Source organism: Paramormyrops kingsleyae, chromosome 7 (assembly GCF_048594095.1).
Source record: "Paramormyrops kingsleyae isolate MSU_618 chromosome 7, PKINGS_0.4, whole genome shotgun sequence".
NCBI classification, from domain to species: domain Eukaryota; kingdom Metazoa; phylum Chordata; class Actinopteri; order Osteoglossiformes; family Mormyridae; genus Paramormyrops; species Paramormyrops kingsleyae.
The window spans coordinates 17,338,564-17,364,264 of NC_132803.1; the positions used below are offsets into that span (position 1 = coordinate 17,338,564).

The 25,701-nt window shown below is 42.8% G+C and overlaps 1 protein-coding gene across 3 annotated transcripts in view; it reads left to right on the top strand.

Moving 5' to 3' along the window:
* Positions 1-25,701, top strand: part of LOC111849762 (synaptic vesicle glycoprotein 2C) — a 61,488-nt gene that overhangs the window by 9,373 nt on the left and 26,414 nt on the right. For 2 of the 3 annotated variants that reach the window (XM_023822929.2, XM_023822930.2), the window contains exons 2-4: positions 1,370-2,027; positions 14,087-14,267; positions 19,677-19,828. In XM_023822929.2, the coding sequence (XP_023678697.2) occupies positions 1,448-2,027; positions 14,087-14,267; positions 19,677-19,828 (913 nt within the window). In that variant the 5' untranslated portion in view covers positions 1,370-1,447. Of the gene's footprint in view, positions 1-1,369; positions 2,028-11,951; positions 12,069-14,086; positions 14,268-19,676; positions 19,829-25,701 lie in introns of those variants that run through there. The other variant, XM_072714426.1, reaches the window with a different exon arrangement.

A 25,701-nucleotide genomic window follows, 5' to 3' on the forward strand; every position in this document is an offset into this window, starting at 1 on the left:
TATTTTTTTGGAATGGGTCCACCGTGTAACTAGCAAGCAGTCATCAAAATATATGTATGAATAGCCTTATCGTGAATATGTTTGCATATCTGACAGATTACTAAATGATGAAATACTAAGATAAATAAAATGAAAACTACCATTGGCTGATACAACACAGTAATGATCAGTAGTTGGTTGTTAAAAAGCAGTTTATAGGAATTATCCTCAAAGCTCATACACAGATTTAGTGTGTGATATTGTGATTACGTTTATTTAATAAATTAACTGGAAAGTTTATCACATGAAAATCCCCAGGTTTTGAGATGGTGCTTGTCATGTGGAACTAAAGACTCTATGACTGTTTCTGTCATTGTCACGGCTGAATGAGCCAGTGATTAAAGAAGACCTACATCATTTTATCAGCATAAGATGAGCCACACAGGGGTGACCCATGTGACAGGACCACACGTTTCAGGATGGTTCATCTGATACAGTACATGGACAATATGGACCACAATGACGCCTGTGTAGTCCATTAGTACACGGTCCATCATGACTCGTTTCTGTCTGAGGGTCTGTTTCCTTATGTTTTTCTAGTCCAGGCCTCCTGCCCTAAAGCGAGCACTATAAGCCAATGGTTTGCCATTATGCTTGTTTTGCAGTCCAGAAGGACCAAAGGCACTCTGCTTTTAGTCTGAATGAGCAAAAATATTACACAGATTGCATAGTCATTTTAATAAAATCAGATACCCCATGTAAAGAGATTTCACTACGATTCACCACTTTACTTAGTTTTCTTTGATCCTAAAGAAAAGGGAAAACACTCTGTTAGGAAATCCAGCTGAGGATAAAGAAATGGGGAGTCCCTTGGATCGTAAACACACTCTCACCATATATAGATAGAGCATTATGAACAGAAATAGTCCATCCATCCATTTTCTGTGCCCACTTTTCCTATGCAGTGTCACACGGGTCCAGAGCCTATCCCAGAAGCTATGGGCACAACCCAGGATGGGCTGCCAACCCATCACAGGGCACACACACCATTCACACCTAGGGAACAAATTGGTAACTTCAGTTAATCTCAGCATGTTTTTTGGGCTCTGGGGGGGAAACCAGAGTACCCAGAAAAAAACCGCACAATGACAGAAGGAGAACATGCAAACTCCACACACACACAGCACCGTGGCAGAGACCCTGGAGTCAGAGGTGGCAGGTAACTCTGCTAACCTCTGCACCACCAACAGAGAGTCAACATGCTTAAATGCTGCCGCCAATAACCTGGTGGGAGCCGGGGGAACCACATGGTCTGTGTGAATGCGGAGCGTAGCAGCATCGGTACAGCTTAATGCTAATCATCATTTCTTTGCCTTTTCTTCTCCCACAGTCCTTCAAGCACCAACACCCGGTCTCCAAAAAGTTGTATGTTGATCCCTCCAACAAAGCTTCAAGAGTTTAAGGCAAGATGGACGATACGTACAAGGACAGGACTTCATTGGCTAAGGGCGCCAAGGACATTGCCAAGGAGGCCAAGCGGCACGCGGCGAAGAAGGTGAACAAGATGATGGACCGCGCCTCGGACGAGTACTCCCAGCGCTCCTACAACCGCTTCCAGGATGAGGAAGACGACGACTACTACGGGCAGGACGGCAACTACACGGAGGCCGCCGGCGAGGAGGAGGAGGCCCTGAGCGACGCCACCGAGGGCCACGACGACGAGGACGAGATTTACGAGGGGGAGTACCAGGGCATTCCTGATGGGGGGCAGCCCAAGGACAGCCAGCTCGCCGCCGGGAAGCAGGTGCCGGACGCGCTGAAGGAGCGCAGCGAGCTGGAGTCGGAGCGGCAGGCCGACGAGGAGGAGCTGGCGCAGCAGTACGAGCTCATCATCCAGGAGTGTGGCCACGGGCGCTTCCAGTGGCAGCTCTTCTTCGTGCTGGGCTTGGCACTCATGTCGGACGGCGTGGAGGTGTTTGTGGTCGGCTTCGTGCTGCCCAGCGCCGAGACAGACATGTGCATCCCCAACTCAGGGGCAGGCTGGCTGGGTAAGGACAGTGTGCCAATCAGCAACCAAGACAAGGCAGCTGGAGTCTCGGATTTGCCAGTGGTGTGTGTGTGTGTGTCTGGGTTTGTGTACTGTGATGGATTGTTAGTTGGAAGATGAATGGAGCGATACACTTGTATATGTTGTCCTGGAAGTATCTGAATGCTTAAATAACAGCAAAAAACTGGGTAATCCCTCTAATAATGATTGCATGTTTTCTGTTTCATATTACATGCACTATAAGGTACTCTTGGGAAATATGACCGAGTTGATCTCACTGCTTTCAAGGACTATACCATTCGTGTCTTTCATCACACGGCTTTCGGTGATGTGGTTGTATTCTTAGAGCTTCATCTCTGAATTGCTAATGTGTTTAAAGCTTCACCGTTGATATTTACAAACGTAATCTCATTTGGTTTGGTGAGGCTGCTGGGTTGTCATGGCACCAGTATTTGGAGGCAGGAGTGGGAGGAATCGCTGTGTTGCCTCTTTGTGGGGCTCACATCCTAGCAGGTGGTGCATGCACATGTGAGAGATCTTCTGCTCAAGTTTGCAGTAACATGGATGGAAAAGATTAACGTTTGCTTATCATGACATCTCATTAGCATTAGAATATAGAATGTAAATGCTGCCTGTGCTCTTAGCAAATTAGTGATTCCTGCAAAAACAGGGCAGAGAGTTTTTAACCTACACGTCTTGAAATGTGTCAATATTTTATTCTTTTTTTTAACATTGAGCTTAGCAGCTTTCATGAACTAATTGTCAGGATAATTCAGGACAGGGCTATTCAATTCAGGCCCTTGATTCCAAATCCAGGCCTTGTTTTCAGTTCTCCCAGGTAGTTAGTTTAATAATTACTGATTCTGATTGGCCAGAGGCTTCACACCTGGCTCACAGGTAAAGGAAGGCTGGAAAACCAGCAGTGCTCGGCTCTTGAGGACTGTGACTTGAATAGCCCTGATGTAGGGGTTGTAGTGAATAACGGGCTGGAAGATGGATAGATCTGTTTTGTTTTTGAATGCTTAATACATATTACAGCCTGCCTTATGGCTTGAAATTCTGAATTTTTAGAGCAGAATCAAAAGAATTCAGAAGTTTATAACTTTTCGAACTTAAGTTTACAAATGAGAGGATTTGTTTGAATAAAAAAATTGATTTCCTAAGTAGGAAAACATGCACAGGACAGAGAAAGAGATGTGATTATGTACATTTGCTCATGGCTGAAAGATCTGGAGACATAAGCTTGGAAAAAAAACAGATACACGCAAAAATAATGTTCTGTCAGGCTGGAGAAGAGCAGTAATTGCATGATGGCATTAAGGGTCCCTATGAAGGTCATCTCAGGGAGACATCGTCAGAGAACAAGGCTAATGGTCTGCGTGTCGATGGGGTCCTCGGCCGTAAGGATGGCAAACATAGACACAGAGGTGCATAAGGAACAGGAATAACCTCATCATGATTTCACTCTGCCATAGTCATATGTATTCAGCTGATCAAAGGGCCTTTCTGAAAGAGTCACACAATCTTCATAAAGAAATTTGTTATTTACTGCTGACTGTTACCCAATTCCCAACAAACAGCAATCTTCAATTTTAAAAGTTACTTGCCATTCAATCATCAGAGGGAAAAAGTTACTTTTTCCATTTTAATGTTATTTTTGCTAATGGGCGGCGGTGGCCAAATGGTTAGGGAAGTGTGTTTGTGAGCAAAGGGTTGCTGTTTCCAATCCCTGACCAGCGAGGTACCACTGAGATATGCTAAGTAAGGTACTGCTCTCACGCACTACACCCCCCCGGTGCTGAATTGGCTGCCCCCTGCTATGTTGTATATGCAGAGGGCACATTTGAGAGTGCTATGGTGTGTCAACAATGACAATTAAATACTAATAATAATAATAATAGTAGCATTCACAGAGTTGACATAAGCTAGGCTGAACTACATCTATTGATATGTGGTTTTTCTGGATGAAAGCTCCTCTAATCTGCCTTTATGCCAAAGGGTTTCCTACAGTGTGCACCCTCTTGCTCTGTCTGCCCTCCCAAGCCTCTCCTGACTCCGTCTTGCTTTAACTCTTATAAACAATCTCGAAGAAGTCTCTCTCAGGTCAGTCATGTAGCTCGCTCTGCTCTATCCCGCCTACCTTTTCCTTTTTCATGTGGTGGTTGCTCTCGGCAGCATTTGAGAGAGCAGTTACATGTCTGTCCCAGCCCCCACCTAAGAAAGCCTTCATGGGCAGCAAGGGTTCGACAAGAACTGCATTTTCTGATCTCGGTTTTGGGTGGACTTGCGTCTGTTTTCCTAATGCTGTTCCTTCGGCTGGGAGTGAAGAATGCGCTATATGGAACCACTTGTTATGCCACAATGTGGGAAAAAAAGGGATTCAATGCTTCTATATGCTTCTACAGGAAGCAGTGTTCTAGCTACGCCCATGTTCTCAAGAACATTTGTTGTCGCGGGTTTTTTATTTTTTTTGCATGTCGGTCATGTGCCGCAGTGCCTTGACTCAGTGCTAGCTTAGTGATTAACAGCAGCACAGGGATATAAATTACCCGAAGAGCTTGTTTAGTGGCCTGTGACCATGGCTGTGACCATCTACAATGCTTCTAGAAAAGCACACAATCCTGAGGCATTAAATGCGAAATGCTGTTACAACCGTATGCGACATGTGCATAAAATGTAAATGGGGCTGCTTATATTCATACATATACGCTGCGCACAGGCAAAGACACGAGAACTGTTGCACTTTTCCCCTACAAATATAGAACAAGGCCCTTTCCGTTAAATATAGTTCACAGCCTTTAACTTAACATAACAGAGTACTCCTTTCATTATCACTGATAATCTCAAGTACATGCAGGACAGAACCACTAGCAAATATGTCAATGGCAAGTAATAGCTAATATAATGACTCTGATCACTATAAGTGGTTTGAGGATGGATGAATATACATAATTATAATTTGATTATGGAACTAATGTTAAATACTGTAGCCTACAATAGATAATAAATTGCGGTGCAAGTTAGGGTCAGTGCTACTTCTAAGGGAGAATTGAAGGGGTTTTGTATGCTTTAAATAGCTAGACAGGCACAGTTATACTATAAAGGCAGACATCCCACCGCTCCCGGGAGTTCCTGCAAACTGACAGCTGCTCCCTAACAAACGCGAATGATGTACAATATCAGGCAGCTCCGTTGTTCTAGTACCCTAACGATTTTGATGTAGCTAATTTTAGGTTTTTAATGGAATGATATAGGTAGGATTTCTTGCGTGAGCGTCTGAAAGCGTGAGTTTCACGCCAGATGCGTGAGAGCTTGTAACCCTGCTGATACGTTACATTTTACAGTTACTTAGTTCGATTATTCAGAAGTAAACTAATACTACGGTTTCCACGTTAATAACCGAAGCCCTGGTTGGAGGTGTCTGGTTTATTACCTGCGACCGCAGCAGCAGCCGGAGCATAAAACGATAGCTACGCTGAAAACCGCGAAGATTAAAGCCCGATAGCAAACGCAGGGAGATGACTGCCAAGTTTTGCTCTCCACTATAACGACCATTATTACTGATTCGTTTATTAACCGATCTCGTTTTGATGCCGATCTGTCTTACTACTGTATTACTTACTCTGAAGTCAGCCTTTGCGTGAAGTTCGGTTCAGGATCTCCGAAACCCGCGATATCTTGATATATAACCACCGACACGCGTCCATCGCAGTATACTGCTGTAAGATCACACGGGGTTTTATTTGCAGAAAGACCACCGGATCCAGCAGACCCCGAGGAGAATATATTTAACTAATTCAGTTACATGCCTGTTCTATTCAAAGGTTCGGAGAGGAAGAATATTAGATTCCCCCTGTAGAAATTGCTCCCTCTACATTACAGGTGACAGAGAATTTTACACCAGATGAAGGTACAATGAATAGAACAGTACTGATTTATGGGCTGTAATATAATTTTTTCCCCTCTCAGGAAATGCATCAATGCGTGAAATAGGAAAAGAGTCGGTGCTGTCAGCTCAATGCTCCCAGTGGTCACTAGGGTCAATACACAGCATCAGACAGACAGCTCCGGAAAAGGGGGAAGCCCACCTCACTCTCATTTGGTCTCGACACCCTTTCATATGTGCTGAATGTTCGTAAAATGCAAACGCATCTCTGAAATTGGCCACCTGCGTGTCTGTTGCCCCATCGCACACATCACTAAGTCGTCACTTTATGCGACAAGGTTTTCCCAGCATCCTGCTGCATAGTCAGGATTTTTTTTCCTTCTCTGTTTCTTTCACAGACAGGAAGATATATTACTGTTTTCCAGGATTACAGTAGTTTAAACCCAGAGCCTATTTTTATAAGTCTTTTATTATGGTTTAAGTGTACTATCCAGCTGTTAGATAATTTATTTGTTTATAACTAAGAGTGTTCAGGGAGACTTAATATGTATATGTAGTTTAAAAAAAAAAGGCAAATCCCTTAATAAATCACTTTAGAAAATGTCACTCGCAGTGCATGAGTCTCTGCTCTGATGATGAAAGAGGCAGAAGATATTCTGTAAAAAAAACAAGTAATTCTTACTGCAAGGAATGATTGTGATTCAGGGTTTCCGTCCGCATGCACAGGTAGATTTCAGATTAAAAAGCCAGCGATACGGCAGAAAAAGCGTCCAAATAAACCTCCCTTCCTTTCAGACTCCAAATAATAAGATATGAAATACTGGATGAACACAGAACGTCTTATGCGAGGCATGATGCACATTCCAGAAGCACATCAAATCAAACAGCAATATTTACACTAAAAACAAGAAACTGTGTATACTAGAGAAATGAAATCCCTGTTCCGAGTCATTTTATAAATGGTCACATATGCTGAGATTTTAATGATGGTACTCAATCCAATCTTTTATGATGGGGCTTTTTCCCAGTGCATGTATGTGTGGGTGTGTGTGTGTGTGTGTGTGTGTGTGTGTGTGTGTGTATATATATATATATATATGCACGCACACACACACACACACACATTTGGGTGTATCATGTTGTATAATAAGCTATATAATATACACTTGGGGGGCATCGCAGGTGTCTGTCTCAGACTGACCGTTTCCTCTATATCAAGTTTAACCCAATTAATAGTTTGCCTGGACAGCTGTAGGACATGGGCTGTGTAACACAGGTCTCAGCAGCACTAATGCAGGCCTGGGATAGGTGCAGTATTTGCATTGAAATTGTTTGTTGCCCCCTTTTTAACGTTTCCTTTATGCCCAAGCTGTGCCATAGGCTCCTGGGTCATTCTTTATCATGTCACAGTAAGCTGCATTGTTTAAATTCATCCCTTACATTGTTTCCAGTGTGAAAATAGTTCTTCTCTATGCAACCAATTAAGTGTAACATCAGATTTTTTTAATCCCTAAAAAACCTGCAGCACACTGAATGAAGAGGATTGGAATCACAATGTCTTTGCTGTATACGTTTAAATGCGACACATGCTGATTTTATACTTTAACTGGGCTGCTTGTCGCTGGGTTGATGCACCCTTGGAATGGAATGCATGGGGTAGAGTGTCCCTTAATATGGGACATTTTAATTAAAGGACCTGAGGCCTTAGCCATGTTATCCAGAGCACTGTCCAGCTGCCGTGTGTCACAGTGCACAGGAGAGCAAGCCGCAAGACAAGCATCATGACCGACGGACGCAGTGCTTATGTACTCCTAGTGGCTGGACAGCACAGTCTTCAGGGTTTCCTTCAAGCACCGCTGATCCAAACATGCCTCACACGCTCTCTACACATGAATTATTAACTTCGCCCAGATCATCCAAATTAATTAGTGGGACTTTTGAATTAGTACAAATTAATTTACTAAATATGAATGGGCATGTTATCGTTGCAGATAATAAACATACTATGTCTTCTGTAGGAATTGCATACAATTACTTGCCTTAAATACTACATATGCAGCCCACTTCTGATTATTTCTAGATATTTAGACACCCCACTTCTAAATGTCTATTTCTTACATGTCACTGGTTTTATATCTTACAAATATTTGTCTTAAAATAGCAGTAAGAGAAAAATATAGCGGTTAAAAAACTATAAATTGTATTAAAAATGTTAACCTAAGAATTAGGTTTATTATTAAAATTATTGAGCTGCAAGATGCTACTTCTACATGCCGGCACAGACAGCTAAGTAAAGCAGCCAATAACATCCAAGGCTAAGTAAAGCAGCCAATAAAAAGGCCCAACCAGCAAGCCATGTCCAGGGAGAGGAGTGTGGTCAGGGAGAGGAGCAGCAAGGAGCGCGGTCAGGGCGAGGAGCGCAATCAGGGCGAGGAGCGCAGTCAGGGCGAGGATTGGGGGCAGGATGAGGAGCGCAGTCAGGGCGAGGATTGGGGGCAGGATGAGGAGCGCAGTCAGGGCGAGGATTGGGGGCAGGATGAGGAGTGCAGTCAGGGCGAGGATTGGGGGCAGGATGAGGAGCGCAGTCAGGACTAGGATTGGGGGCAGGATGAGGAGCGCAGTCAGGGCGAGGATTGGGGGCAGGATGAGGAGCGCAGTCAGGGCGAGGATTGGGGGCAGGATGAGGAGCGCTGTCAGGGCGAGGATTGGGGGCAGGATGAGGAGCGCTGTCAGGGCGAGGAGCGCAGTCAGGGCGAGGATTGGGGGCAGGATGAGGAGCGCTGTCAGGACGAGGATTGGGGGCAGGATGAGGAGCGCAGTCAGGACGAGGATTGGGGGCAGGATGAGGAGCGCAGTCAGGGCGAGGAGCGCAGTCAGGGCGAGGATTGGGGGCAGGATGAGGAGCGCAGTCAGGGCGAGGAGCGCAGTCAGGGCGAGGATTGGGGGCAGGATGAGGAGCGCAGTCAGGGCGAGGAGCGCAGTCAGGGCGAGGATTGGGGGCGGCCAGGAGTCAGACGTATTAAAGGCAGCAAATGAACCAAAATGAACTATGAGGAGCAGATGCTCCAAATGGCAAGAGTGTACGAAAGAATGGCTAGGAGCAGCCCTTTGGCAGGGAGCATCAGGGTAACTGCGTGCACTAATGGCACAGGGGGGAGCTGTCAGACTCAGCGTGAGCTTACAGGGTTGATTACAGGCAGGCGATGGGCCACCCTGGCAGATGGGCGGTTCATCAGGAGAAACGCCGTCCGCTTGATTGTTCAGACCATCCCGAACACTCTTAGGTGTTGCATCAGACTCCCCCAGAGAGTTTCCCAGCGTTCCCATTGTGTGCTGGCCACACTGTGCACCACTATAATTAGAACAAAGCAGCAAGAAAAAACGCAACGACACAGTGATTAACATGAAATGCCAGCTGAATAATTCAAAAGCAATGCAAAGATGCATTAAAAACAAACGAAAGTAAAATTCACATCATGCTACACTAGCTTATATAGAGCAGTATGTATAAACACATAATTATAATTCTCTAATGTGTAAAAAAAAACAAAAAGAAATGGACCCTATAGTGGAAACAGAGATATTGACCAATAAACAAGGTATCGCTGTCATTATTTGGTGTGTAGTATGCAGATAAAAAGCTGGCTTGCAGTGAACAGGTTGACAGTGACGGTCCTTCTGGTGAATGAGCACGCAGAGGTGTGGCTCCTGAGGCAGGGGAGAGCTGAGGAGCGGCAGCAGGGCTGGGAAACCAGGCCCCGGGGTCCCATATCGCCTACAGACCGTGCCTGTTTGGAAGACCGATGATGTGTCTGTGCTGAGTTATCTGGACAGTAACCGGTGATCATACTTGAGACATGAAGCAAAATGAAATTTCAACATAACAGTTTCTGTGTCTCATTTGTCTTGTTTGTTAGTAAGTTGAAAATAAGAAATTAAAATAAGAAAACAGTACTTTGGCAGGGCATAAAACTAGATACAAGTACAATAACAACTGTGAAAGGCTGTGCATATTGCGTAATGAATGCTGGAGACATACGAACAGCAACGTAACAGCAGCAAACACCCTGAAGCTCTGGACCGCTCACTCGTAGCGTGTCACATCGACGCTGGCTATAGGAATCCCCAGCAAATTCAAAGAAGAATCTATAGGAGTGAAATCCAGCATGCAGGCTTATTGTGGGGGCAGTAAGGCTATGGACAGTTATATTATAATCATAGAATAGGTATCCCTTTGAGAGCCAGAGACTATAAAATACGACCTATTAAAACAGGCTGTCCAGGTGCCGGACTGAGGTCAACCAAAGGACAATGTGAAGCAGGGGGCGTGGCTTTACCAAAACTGCAGAGTCCCCCAGTGAGGTCGTGCTAGGCCTCACTGATCAGGTCCTGTATATAATTCAAGTGAATTGTCTTTGAGGTCACAGTCTGACAGCTCTGCTATCAGATATCCCCCCTCCCCCCCACCACCACCACCTTTAGATTAATGTAACACTGATTCACCCTAAAGGATGGCTCATTTTAATTTAACGCACTGCTGACCAGACAAAGTAACAACTTACTCTGCAGCCAGCTGATGTCGTTGTTTTTCCACATAGTGCATGTCCTTCTAAAATCTATAACTGCGACCTGGGAAACTGCGCAAAAATAAAAATACTGTGGTGAGTCGAGTCCAGATGACGGGACGTAAAGTGCATCTTGGGTGATCGCACGGCAAGTGGATAGCGCTAAATTCAAGTGTAAATGACCAAGATGCATCGTGATCCAATCACTAAATTAAACCACTTGCCGAGGTGGTCTCGCACGCATTTCACTACATATGCTTTGTAGCGTTAATGCGAATGTGTCCGGATGCGTCCACGACCAGAAGGTCTCAATAACTGTGCCCGGGCAGTAATCTGAACACAAGTTTAGTCACCTGAACACGACCTGGACACGTTAGAGACGCACGATAGACACAGGTGTAAAATGTGTGTGTGTGTGTGTGTGTGTGTGTGTGTATGTATATATATATATATATATATGGTTGTTCTTTGTAGTTCAATTCATGTCTAATTAGTTGATATTATTTTTCGTCTTAAAATATGTAAGACCCCTTATGTCTTTTACATGTAGCCGATTTCATAGGATGCAGGGGAGCCGCTACCACTACAGCTAATGAAATTCGCTGTAAATATGTAAACAGATAACTCAAAGTTACAGCGCATAACTTGTGCCTTCCGAGTTCAGTAAGTTTTATGCATACCTTGCAGTAGGCTAATGGTAGTCATAACAAATATTCAACTCGGATATTCAGAATTTTTAAAATATAAAAACAGTTCAGCTTTAACGACTCTAACCATTCTCTGGTGATCTCTAATTAATAAGGTATTTTCGGCAACAACTGACTACCATGCTTTTTTTCTTCATCACGCGTCTCTCTGTAAACTCGAGTGCGTTAAATAATCCCGGGAGGGTGGTTATATCTGAAATGCTGGAACACCGGCGATCACGCCACGTGTAAAGTCAGTTAAATCACGCATCTGACCTGGACAGTAACCTGAACCTCTCGTTACTTTCTGCATGCGTGTACAGTATTCACTTGCAGTGACCATTCGCTCTTAGGAGAAGTAGGTGGTTTGCGTTAATAAGCAGGTGCCCCTAACTAATAGGCGCTGATCGCTGACACTGGCACACGTGCTGTATGTCTGCGGGTGGAGCGGGAATGAAGGGCGCTGCGCTGGGAGCAGATCGTTTGACTGCAGCGTTTCTCCCGCAGCGGCGATCTCACGCCGCAGCGCCTTTCCATTCCCGTAGCTGTCAAGAATAATGAATTACAGCGCTGGCCAAAAGCTGCCTCATCACATCTGTACCTCCCGATAAGGAAACAAACTTGGGATATCTCCCCGATCGGGACGGTGTAAAAAGGAGGGAGGGGGGAAACGTCAGCTCTGCACCTGGGGAGTTGTGGTACGCGGGTCGGCCGCTTGTTTCCGCGCAGAATTAGCATTTCTATTAGCATATTTTAATTCTGGTAAGTATAGCGGCTTGCTCGACGACATGGGCCAGTCGCCTTCATGAAGAGTGATTGCCACGCATTTGTTGTGGTAGAGAACCAGACGCGGCTCTGCGAACTCGCCCAAGCGCGAAAAAGGCTGAATTCAGCACGTCGTAAAGGCAAGATTAAAATCAAAACCCAAATGTATGAACCGATGCATGCTAATTTGGTTTCGTTAAAATTTCGGAAATTTTGAAACGCATGAAATATGCTATGGTTCTTTTTTTATACTTAGTTTGATAATAAAGTTTCTGATTGGTACTGGGTACAGTAATACCCAGCAAAACCATACACAGATTTTTTTTGGGAAATAAGGTTATTCTAGCTAGGAATGTGTTAAATATAACATTACTTCCTCGACACAATAGGATTTTGATGCCAAATGTTCTATGTAGTAGTCATATAATCTAGGACTATTACCAATTACCCAGATGGATGTGCATTCTAGACGAGCTATACTCAATGATGTTATACATAATGAAACATGAAAAGATCGTGGTGGTATCTTTTTTAGGGTAGTTACCAGGTTTTTCCATTAAATCACTGACTGTAATTGTCAGTTTATGGATACGCTGACTGGATTTTAAAATGAGTCTTATTCACACAATACACTTAAAAGGTCAAACTGGGGTCAGAATACTATGAAATACAATTAAATACCCTTAAATGAACCGTATAGTGATTTTATCAACAATATTCTGCGTATATATTAATCAATGGAAATTTAAAAAATTGCATTTTTAATTTAATCACTCAGTTGAACAGATCTGTGGTGAAATTATAAAAATAATATTAATCTAACAAACATTAACATTAATTATACCTTGAGTTTCTACTAACATTGCCTGAGTAACATGGCCTTATACTGGCTGCAGGGGCGCTGCTAATGATTTTGGGCCCCATGAAAAGAATCTTGACAGGGCCCCCAACACAGCTGAGACTTTTTTCTCTGGGCCTCCTCTCAGTCATGGGCCCCGAGAATCGTCATCGTTTACCCCCCCCCCCCCTTTACAGCGCCCCTGACTGGCTGAAAGGTGTTTTCCAAGGAAAAGAACTGGTGGGCAACATGTTTAAGCAAAATAACATAATGATCCCTGAACATGTGTCATCTTCTGAGAAAAGTTGAGTAAATAATGTATGAAATAGCTACATACATGATGTTTAATAAAGTTGCATACATGATACTAAATACAGTTACATACATGTTACATAGAGTATTTGCATAAATGATAACAAAAAAAAACAGCTACAGATATACAATCCAGTTTCCAAACAACTTTGGGACGCTGTGTAAAATGTAAATAAAAACAGAATGCAATGATTTACAAATCATATAAACCCATATTTAATTGAAAATAGAACAAATACAACATATCAAATGTTCAATCTGAGAAATATATGCTCACTTTGAATTTGATGCCAGCAACACGTTTCAAAAACGTTGTGACAGGAGTATATTTACCACTATGCTGCATCACCTCTTCTTTTAACAACACTCTGTAAACGTTTGGGAACTGAGGAGACCAGTTGCTGGTGTCCCAACTTGTTTGGAGACGAGGTTTTATATAACAGGCATGTATATGTTGTATGTTAAATAAGATACATGCTGTATAGACTAAATAATGTAAATGGGGTGTGCTCAGTGTAAATGGGGTGTGCTCAGTGTAAATGGGCTGTGCTCAGTGTAAATGGGGTGTGCTTAGTATAAATGGGCTGTGCTCAGTGTAAATGGGCTGTGCTTAGTATAAATGGGGTGTGCTAAGTGTAAATGGGCTGTGCTCAGTGTAAATGGGCTGTGCTCAGTGTAAATGGGGTGTGCTCAGTGTAAATGTGCTGTGCTCAGTGTAAATGGGCTGTGCTTAGTATAAATGGGCTGTGCTCAGTGTAAATGGGGTGTGCTCAGTGTAAATGTGCTGTGCTCAGTGTAAATGGTCTGTGCTTAGTATAAATGGGCTGTGCTCAGTGTAAATGGGCTGTGCTTAGTATAAATGGGCTGTGCTCAGTGTAAATGGGCTGTGCTCAGTGTAAATGGGCTGTGCTCAGTCACTGTAGCACAGGCATATTCCTGTACCCGCAGTTCTAGCCTCAGCTCAGCATGGCTGGCATTTAACTGCCTTCTCCTCATTTCTCTACCCAGGCAGCATCGTGTACCTGGGAATGATGGTGGGGGCCTTCTTCTGGGGGGGTCTGTCGGACAAGGTGGGCCGTCGACAGACGCTCCTCATCTGTATGTCTGTCAACGGCTTCTTCGCCTTCCTGTCCTCCTTCGTGCAGGGCTACGGCGTCTTCCTGCTGTGCCGCATGGTGTCCGGGTTTGGGTGAGTACCCGGCAGGGCCCCCCACCCTGCTGTCTGTCTCCCAGGAGACTCTCGGAATTACTGACTTACTTGTTTGGGTTTTCCTGAAGGGTGATATTCCTCCACCAGCGGGAAATCTTAGACCCAGTTTCTTTCTCGGCTTAAAATCTAATTCATAGCTCAATTTGTCCAACAAACTAGAAATAATCTAAACTATGACTTTTGCCCTGGTTATTAGAATTTCCGTCCATCTTCTTACCCAGGGGTTGAGGCTCCTGATCCTGGAGGGCGGGTATCCATCAGGTTTCCCATCTTACCTGGTCTCTGAGGAACCTCCCCTGATCTCAGGCAGATGGTAACTCATCAGGTAGGATAGAAATCCTGCTGGGTACCAGCACTCCAGGATCAGGGTGGCCTACCCCTGTTCTAACCACTTATCCAGGTTAGAGTGGTGGGGGGCCTGTCCCAGGCAGCATGGAGCCCAAGGCCTGGGTACACCTAGAATGGGATGCCGGTCCACATATTTCACACGCACAGTCATACATTATGGGAAATTTGAAGGCAGCAGTACCCACAAGAAATCTGTGTAGCTTGGGAAACAGGAAATTGCTATGCACCCCCAACACAGCAATCCAATGAGCCACCATGCCCCCCCAATGAGCATTTTTGGGAGGATATTGTGGTGCTCATGTTGAAAGGTGTAAGACTGCAGCATGACTGAAAGTTGCTGGACAGGAGCTGCTGTTTAGTTCCTTAATAGAGCTTCTGAAGCTGGCAGCTCTGTGTGAAGTCCTGCTTCGAAAGCCCCTTCACATCTCCGTCTCTCTGAATAATACAAGCAACAAAAGGGGGGCTGTTTTGCTGCCGGGCTTTGGTCAATATCATAAGTGCATCATAAGTGAATAGAAAAATATATAAATTTAGGTAGCGCCAAGCAAAATGCATCTGCAGTGTAATTCTGCTTACTAGACATATTGTGTCTTTGACTTTTAACATATATACCTCCTCAAACAATCCGTTGTGTGTATGTGTGTGTGTGTGTGTGTCTATATATTTATATACAGTATATAGACACATACACACACCTGTAATTTTGACCTTGTGGAGACATTTTTTCCAGTCCCCACAAGGGGAAACTCAATTGTATAAAAAGTCTGTGACTGCAATCAAAAAACTAAAAATGCTACAGGTCTTATATTTCGTTTGGTTACTTATGGTCAAAGTTTAGGCTGGGTTGGATTTAAGGTTGTCATATAACCCCATTTCCAAAAAAGTTGGGATGCTTTGTAAAATGTAAATAAAAACAGAATGCAAATCATATAAACCAATATTTAATTGAAAGTAGAACAAAGACAACATGTCAAATGTTAAAACTGAGAAGTTTTAAAGTTTTATGACAAATATATGCTCAGTTTGAATTTGATGCCAGCAACACATTTCAGAAAAGTTGGGACGGGACAACAAAAGACTTTGAAAGGCTTCATGGGCAAATAGTGCAGCAATTTAAGAATAATGTTCCTCAACATATTATTGCAAAGTATTTGGGAATTTCATCATCTATGATACATAATATCAGAGAATTCAGAGAAATCTCTGTATGCAAGGCACCAGGCCAAAAACCAGTACTGGATATCTTTGGGTCCTCACACAGCACTGCATTAAAAGCAGACATGATTCTATAGTGGAAATCACCGCATGGGCTCAACAACATTTCTGAAAACTGTCTGTGAACACAGTTCTTTGCTGATTCCACAAATGCAGGATGAAACTCTACCATGCAAAGAAGAAACCATATCTAACCATGATCCATAACTGACTTCTCTGGGCCTGAGCTCATTTAAGATGAACTGAGGTAAAATGGAAAACTGTCCTTTTGAGAGAAGTCCTTGTACATTTCAGCAAGACAATGCCAAACCGCATTCTGCACGTATTACAACGGCATGGCTCTGTAGTAGAAGCGTTCGGGTGCTAGACTGGTAATCATGCCCCTGTCACAACTTTTTTAAAATGTGTTGCTGGCATCAAGTTCAAAGTAAGAATATATCTGTCATAATAAAATTTCTGTGTTTCAGAAGATATGTTGTCTTTGTTGTACTTTCAATTAAATATGGGTTCATCCGTCCCTTCCTTTTCTGAAACCACTTATCCTGTTCAGGGTCAAGGTGTCCAGAGCCTATGGGCACAAGGCAGGGAATAACCCAGGATGGGGCACCATCCCATCCCTGGCCACACTCACACACACCCATTGTATTCTGTTTTTATTCACATTTTACACAGCGTCCAATCTTGTTTTAGGAATGGGGTTGTAGTTGGGATTACGGTTATGCCCATAGAAAGTCCCCACAAAGAAATAGATACCTAGTGTGTGTGTGTGTGTGTGTGTGTACTGTTTATGTGTGCAGTTAACATTCAGTGTTTTCTGCCTGCACCAAATTGGATGACATTGTAGACTCGGCAGCAACTGGGTTGATTCAAAACACTTAATTTTCGGACTCTTATCACGATTATCTTTGATTGCTTGTGCTTGTCATATAACTGCTTTCTGGACTATTTGTGTAGATCATAGATATGCTTATCCCTCCATTTGCTTTTACTGAGAAATAAACAAATGCTTGAAAAACAAACAATATATTTTTGTTGTGTCCTACAGACTGGGTGCGACAGTAAAAATTGTAATTTTACATAATCTTCTCAATATTTTCAAAATGAAAGCTGGTATGAAAATCTCTTCCATATCAATATAACGTAGTTGAATGCAAAATACAGTACTGTTTTTGTAATTATAAGAAAAATAGTTAATTCTCAAAATATTTTTATGAAAAATTATAACCTTGAAATCATATATTTGGGCATGATTTGGAAGTGAAGACAGATTTATCATAATGATATTTTAGATTAGCAGTAGAGTAATACCTCGTCATACTTTGTTAAAAATATAGTACAGTATATGGAAACATCGACATCACTCCTAATTTTTTTTGATAAATTTATTTATTTTTTGTTTTTTCTTTAATTTAGCATTAATGAGGTTTATACATGTAAGGAAATGCTTGGATATAGGGGGTGTTTATAGGGGGTTTTCATGTTAAGGTGCTTTTTGACTGATCTAGGGTAAGGTATTACTGTAAATGTCTGTGTTTATGGCATATTGTTTTCCCAGCTAGGGTGTACTCTGCCTTGTACCTGGTACGTGACTGGATAGGTTCTCTGTTATCTGGCATGGGATGAGTGGTTTTGGGAAAATTAAGGAAGGAAGGAGTGACTTTCTGAATAACTTTTGCTGTAAAACCGGTATTATCACTTTCCTGATTTTTTTTTTTACATATGGAATTCAGCAATTGTAACTGAATCTGCTTTGTTCTGTTACTATGTAGCCCTGAAAATCACTTGCTGCAGGATTGCTGTTCGGACCCCTATAGCTTTTTGAAGTCTGTTTGTTTGCATCCATTCTTTTCTTGCCGCCGTTTTCCCATGATTAAAATGGGTGACATTTACTAACTGTTGTGTGACAACATAAACAACCAAGAGTGACTTTTACCCTAAATATTGATTATTTAACAATAATACTGTTAGCAGTTTATTTGTGGAAACTTGTCCATTTCCCACAACCCCAGGTGTGCATGCAGAATACCCTTGATGTATTTTTTTAATTAATTGTGGAAGTTATCTGCTACAGTCTAATTATTTTTTTTATATCTAATGTAGTCCTTTGAGATCATTAAATAAATTTCCTCCAGTTATTTAAGGATCTTGGCCGTATGAAAGGAAGCCTTTTATGACCAACAACAAATTAGCATGAGGCCGCTCAGTTCTGCTTGATGATCAGTGTCACTATAAAACATAATTTAGTTAACTGTCAGAAGTCACAATAATTATGCATGATATTGAGAGATTACACAAATTCCCAGAACAAAGCTGTACAGTATGTGTGCCATACAGTAATCACTTTCACATATAAATGTGAGATATTTGTATTTGTATTTTTAACTTTGGCATTTATTTAGTATACCATGATTTGTTTGGCTGTTATTTAGTATACCATGTTTTGACTGATGGTTGTTTAGTATACCATGTTTTGATTGGTGATTGTTTAGTATACCATGTTTTAATTGGTAGTGGCTTAGTATACCATATTTTGATCACCTGTTCTTTAGTAAACCATGTTTAGATTGGCTGTTGTTTAATATACCATGTTTTGACTGACGGATGTTTAGTATACCATGTTTTTACTGACAGTTGTTTAGTATACCATGACTTGATTGGTGATTGTTTAGTATACCATGTTTTAATTGGCAGTGGTTTAGTATACCATATTTTGATCACCTGTTCTTTAGTAAACCATGTTTAGAATTCAAATAAACCATTATGCCTTGTTTCCAATGGTATCACTGAAGCATAGCTTTGGTGAACATTACGGCAGAGGGGGCAAAATGCCATATAAGTTTAGATCTACCATTGCACAGGTACAGTGTATAATATTACAAAAAAAAAAAACAAATTGTAAAGGACTTAAAGCACTTAGTTGGTGTGCAGGTGTCTTCGGTCGGGACAGGAACCCTCAAGGCGCAACGGCACCAAGGCAGTGATGGATATTATTAGGAAGCTCTGTAGGCAGATGGTTTGTTTTATATAAGATCTATATAAGACGTGGAAATGATCTGGTGAAAACTGGAGGCTGGAAGGCTTCGCAAAAAAAGCTTTCCATTCTCTGTGTCTTGTCTTGGCAGGTTCATTACACCACCTAGATAAATAGCCTGGGAGGCGTCTGCTTTTTCTTGCTGTCTGAATCATTTCAGGTTCTCGTCTAGCAAAGCAAGCAGTTAAAGAAAAACGTACTTAAAAAAAAGACCTGCAGTGTTCCTTACAATGTATTAGGTGAAGCAGTTTAATTTTCTTTATTTAACCGATATTGGTGTTGTGGGTTAAAGGAACAGACTGAAACCTCAGCCGCTCCACTGCGCTATTGAACCTCGCTCACCACACACTCCTTTCCTCCCTGTCTTAGTATATATGCAGAATCTAGAGTAGTCAGAGAGTAAATGCTTCTTGCAGTCGTTGTGATGACACTTATACCCATGACCCTCTCACGTGCACCGGGTAGTTTTTTTTTTGCATCCCCACTATATACCACGTCTAGGAAACCTTATCTCTGACATCACTATCCGCCATCGTAGTGTATGGAGACCATTTGGCTGATTTCCCGGCAGGTACTGACTCCGCCACGTCTTATAACTCATTATAACTGTACCAGTTCATTCACAGTGTCCCAAACATACTGCTTCATATTGCCTGGCACCTTGGAAAAAAGGAGTCAGTTTTATAGGTGTCCTCTGTGAGTGTTGTATGTCTTCTTTTGACACCTCATTTGCCAGTCGCTCGCTTTCCTGGAACAGCCTTGGCAAACTCCCTGCCTTCTTCTCCTTCCTGTAGGATTGGCGGTGCTGTGCCCATCGTCTTCTCGTACTTCTCGGAGGTGCTGGCGCGGGAGAAGCGGGGAGAGCATCTGAGCTGGCTCTGCATGTTCTGGATGATCGGGGGCATCTACGCCTCCGCTATGGCCTGGGCCATCATCCCGCACTATGGTGAGTGCCCTCTAGTGGACAAAAATGAATTTTAGCTACAGGTTGTGGAGATTGGAAGAGGCAAGTGATATGCCGTTGACTGGCCACAGTTAGTAGATCACGTGCCTTGATGAAAATGCCTCAGAGCTAAAATAGTGCAGGCGATCCTTCGACTACTCTCCCGATAGGTCCCTTAACCTTTAAGTAATGGGGCGTTTACCACAACGCTGCTGGTCTGATGTCTGTTCACTTGTTCTGTAGGTTTAGCTAATGTGGATAATAATCAATCCCCCTCACAACTCAATTAAACATGTATTCAGCTGCAATTTCTCTCACTAAGAAATTACAATAATTATGCAACACATTGTGTTTTGGTTGAGAAACAAAATTCCCAGTGTATTGCTCAACTCCTGTATAATTAGCATTAATCAGAGAAATGCACAGTGCCATGTGGATGTGGCTGTATTAAAAGCAGATGTACTCTATGAATATATAACATAAAAATGAATTTTTCTTTGCACTATGCTTTTATACATTGTGTGAAAAGATAAAACATATTGTCCTGCATTATGAAACAATAGCTGCCTTTGTGCAAGGTTTAAGCATCTCTTGTCCACCAGGATAAAGGGCATTAAAATGTAGCAACAGGAACAAGTTTATAGCATCTTTCATAAAGTTTGTACGTTAATCGTTATATTACAGTTTTTTTCAGTCGCTAACAAGCGTTTGTCCAAACAGTTGTCACATTTTCAAAACTCTAAACACAATTAGCACAGCATCGGTCTTTTGTGGCCATACCATTCACACATTTCATGTCGTTTTCACCCAATATGCAGTCAGTGAACACATTTCCACAATGCTTACATTTTCTTAACAGACAAGCTATACCTCCCAACAAAATTATGGACTGTTTTTGTAGTATTTACGATTGTTAACACACAACATCCCACAATAGCAAAAACAATATTCCAAACCTTAGATACAGTATAAAAACCTCTGCTTCTGCAATGATATCAGTTCAAAAACAATATCAATATCAAAAATATATCTCAGCTGATAATAAACAAACAATTGAATAATTGACACACAGCTGATTTATGTTGGGTAAATTGGGCCAACCACAGCTTATTCCATTCTGGCTTAGACTCAGTGGGGTTTATAAGGCAAGACTTTGAGGAGTGATGTTGATGAAAACATGTGGCCTAACCCTGAAGATCGCAGAGATTAGATGCAAATTTTTTGCCTTTTTTTAGCCCCCCTCCCCCTCCCCCTCCCCCCCTTTTTATCTTGGCTTTTTGCTGTTGTTTTTTGTTCAGAATGCTCTTGTGTGTTTCATGGATATTTTGTTCACTGTAAGCAATACTGTAAAACTTTTTCTGTTCTATCATACCGTGTTTCTACTGTACCTCCTGTAGTAAACAGTAAAGAAAAAAAAACTTGTTTGCTTTTTACTGGAATGCTTTTGAATGTGAACATTACTGTACATGTGGACATACAGTTACCAACCAAGACATTTCTGGTGTCAAAATGGTGGATTGCATGTTTTGCATGCAAATACCTGTAAAACTGAAACATAAAAGTCTATGCAGTTTTTGTAATGTCAATAATAGCCTGTATTTTGAAACCTGGTGTACTTTGATTGACTGCATGTACCTTGTGAAGTGAAAACAAGTGTTATTCTTTGACAGAATAATTTCATTTTGAGTCAGATTTATAGTGTTTTTGTAAAGTTAGTGTGTGCAGAGAAAGATGTGTTCTATTTTGAAATGAAGAGTTAGTGTATATTTAACAAAATGTATTTTTGAGAAGAAAATTATCCATTTGGCCAATTGTGTTTTGTAGGTGTGAGTCTGTGTTAAGAGTTTAGAAAAAGTATCTGAAGTATGGGTAAGCGCTTGTTAGCGATTGAAAAAAACTGTAATGACTTTGCTGAGGACAATACGCATAGGCTACCTGTAAATCTAGGATAAGACCCTGCTTTGTGTTGTGAGTCATTTCGGAGAGAATGTGGGGGTGGAGGGGGGGGGTTAAATGATTAATGCATGCTGCACTGGGGATATTTAAAGGACACTGGCGCCAGTGATGGGACAGATGAGGCAGAGCCCCATGATTTATATAATTCACTGTGCAGGACGTAAGTGACGTCTATCAATAAAGTGAATTACAAGAGGGCTGGAGAAGAGGCAATGTTGCAGAATGAATGAATGTGAATGTATGAGAAAATGATGCTGATATATTACATGTCGGAATCAGAGTTATGCTCATTGGCTGAGGAATTCAGCTTGGCCTGGTGCTTGCAGTGACATTTAACAAACATGACAGGGTGCAGTTGAAATCAATAGTCAACTTACAGACAACATTAACTAGTAAATACGTTTCAATAAATAAATGTGCAGTATATGGTGCAGTGCTGGTCATAGGGGGCTTGTGTGCTGTCAGTTGTGTGCAGACTAGTGTAGTTGTGGGGCAGACAGGATGAATCATGGGTAGCTGTTCTAGGTCAGCTTCAGGCCTTTCAGATCTGCAGTACAATCTGTTTAGACCTGTAGCTGAAGTGCAGTTGTCTGTAGATAGGTGCTCTTTCTATTTGTAGCTTCCTGCATCCCCTTTCACAGCGAATACCTTGTTCTTCATTTTTTCAGAGCGCCTTTGATTGGCTACTCTGTCTCCCTTCTCCGCGCTGTACTCTGCAGTCTTATTACCCTCGCTCCTGTAGACGTCCTCTTTTGCCCTAAGAAGCTCTCTGAGTTCTGCTGTGAGCCAGGGCTTGTCAGTGTTTTAAATAACCCAGGACCTTTCAGGAAGATGGTGCTAGGCTTCTGGTTGCAACCCTGAAAATATTCCAGTGTGTAAAGTCAAACCAGCTCCGTAGCTTTACTATGGTATATTTGCTCCATATTTTCTTACTGGATACGATGGACTTGACTCATTTTAGTCTTTGCCTGTACTTCGGGATGAGATGGACCATGGTGTGGCTGGAATGTCTCAGAGCTGTATGCGTAGAAATGGTCTAGTACTGTATCTTCCCCTCCCTGGTAGCACATGTGATGTACTGTCTGTGTTTAGGGAGATCCTTGCTCAAATGTGTTTTAGAAATGTACAATGTTGCTACAGCGATAATCTGGCATTCCAGATTGTTCTTTTCCAGCCCAGTTCCTGCTCAGCTAGTCTCTCTTGCACTTCAAGCAAAAAGGACTGTAGTCGAATGTATACGCCGGTCTGAATAAAAGAGACGGATTCCCAGGGAGAAGAGCAGGGCTTGCAGTTTATGAAAAAAGATTTCCAGGTCAGGAGAGCATGTTGCAAAAGCACCGTGGCATAGTTATGCCAATGCAATATGTTTTCTTAGAAAGGAGTGACCTGCGATCCTGTCTGCGTGGCTGGAAACCAGGTTGCTGTTGTCCTGAATCGACTCATATAACCACGATTCTGCAAAGCAGAAGGCAAATGAGGGGAAGAGTCCTTATTTATCTTGGTCAGGAGTTTCATTCCATCTAGGTTTTTGCAAAGCGTTAAGAGATTAGCCTGGTGAGTATGTTCTCCCCCAAGCCCAAAGTGCATTAGTGTGATTTCCACTCTGCATGCATTTTACCGCTTGCGACAGAACTGCAGCTCCGCTGGGAAAGACGTCAGAAAGGTAACAGCTGAAGAAAAATACGAGACTGGATTTGATGATACTGTAGTTTGCGTATTTTGAGGAGTCCTTTCGTGTACGCAATTATTTTTCAACCCCAATGTATAACCATAGAAGGACAAAACAGAGGGTAATGCCACAGCACGGCCACCAGTCACGATGCACAGTCTGTGTATGTGACTCGTCTAACTGCACCACAAAGTCTGTGTATGTGACTCGTCTAACTGCACCACACAGTCTGTGTATGTGACTCAGCCTAACTGCACCACAAAGTCTGTGTATGTGACTCGCCTAACTGCACCACAAAGTCTGTGTATGTGACTCGCCTAACTGCACCACAAAGTCTGTGTATGTGACTCAGCCTAACTGCACCACACAGTCTGTGTATGTGACTCGTCTAACTGCACCACAAAGTCTGTGTATGTGACTCGTCTAACTGCACCACACAGTCTGTGTATGTGACTCGTCTAACTGCACCACACAGTCTGTGTATGTGACTCAGCCTAACTGCACCACAAAGTCTGTGTACAGTATGTGACTCGCCTAACTGCACCACAAAGTCTGTGTATGTGACTCGCCTAACTGCACCACAAAGTCTGTGTATGTGACTCAGCCTAACTGCACCACACAGTCTGTGTATGTGACTCGTCTAACTGCACCACAAAGTCTGTGTATGTGACTCAGCCTAACTGCACCACAAAGTCTGTGTATGTGACTCGCCTAACTGCACCACACAGTCTGTGTATGTGACTCGTCTAACTGCACCACACAGTCTGTGTATGTGACTCGTCTAACTGCACCACAAAGTCTGTGTATGTGACTCGCCTAACTGCACCACAAAGTCTGTGTATGTGACTCAGCCTAACTGCACCACACAGTCTGTGTATGTGACTCGTCTAACTGCACCACAAAGTCTGTGTATGTGACTCGTCTAACTGCACCACACAGTCTGTGTATGTGACTCGTCTAACTGCACCACACAGTCTGTGTATGTGACTCAGCCTAACTGCACCACAAAGTCTGTGTACAGTATGTGACTCGCCTAACTGCACCACAAAGTCTGTGTATGTGACTCGCCTAACTGCACCACAAAGTCTGTGTATGTGACTCAGCCTAACTGCACCACACAGTCTGTGTATGTGACTCGTCTAACTGCACCACAAAGTCTGTGTATGTGACTCAGCCTAACTGCACCACAAAGTCTGTGTATGTGACTCAGCCTAACTGCACCACAAAGTCTGTGTATGTGACTCGCCTAACTGCACCACAAAGTCTGTGTATGTGACTCGTCTAACTGCACCACACAGTCTGTGTATGTGACTCGTCTAACTGCACCACAAAGTCTGTGTATGTGACTCGTCTAACTGCACCACACAGTCTGTGTATGTGACTCAGCCTAACTGCACCACAAAGTCTGTGTATGTGACTCGCCTAACTGCACCACAAAGTCTGTGTATGTGACTCAGCCTAACTGCACCACACAGTCTGTGTATGTGACTCGTCTAACTGCACCACAAAGTCTGTGTATGTGACTCAGCCTAACTGCACCACACAGTCTGTGTATGTGACTCGCCTAACTGCACCACAAAGTCTGTGTATGTGACTCAGCCTAACTGCACCACACAGTCTGTGTATGTGACTCGTCTAACTGCACCACAAAGTCTGTGTATGTGACTCAGCCTAACTGCACCACAAAGTCTGTGTATGTGACTCGCCTAACTGCACCACAAAGTCTGTGTATGTGACTCGTCTAACTGCACCACACAGTCTGTGTATGTGACTCGTCTAACTGCACCACACAGTCTGTGTATGTGACTCAGCCTAACTGCACCACAAAGTCTGTGTATGTGACTCGTCTAACTGCACCAAACAGTCTGTGTATGTGACTCGTCTAACTGCACCACACAGTCTGTGTATGTGACTCGTCTAACTGCACTGCACACAGCATAACTCTCCCAGTGTGGGACCCCTTTCACATACAAACCCATTCATGTATCATGTAAAAACAACCCAGGATAGATACATTTTCATTCCCACTCAGTCTTCCATAACGACAAAGCAACATGTGTTGCGAACTCTCAATTGATATCAATGCAGTGAATAAAGGGGGAGAAGCCCCCACCCCACCCCCAGTACTGTAACCTGTTACACTGTAGTTTCACATTCACACTGTAGCCGTGTCAGAAAGCCTGGGCTTCCAAGGCGAGTCACCAAGGACTTTGATTAGATGACTGATGACTGGTTGTATAGATGATTTTTT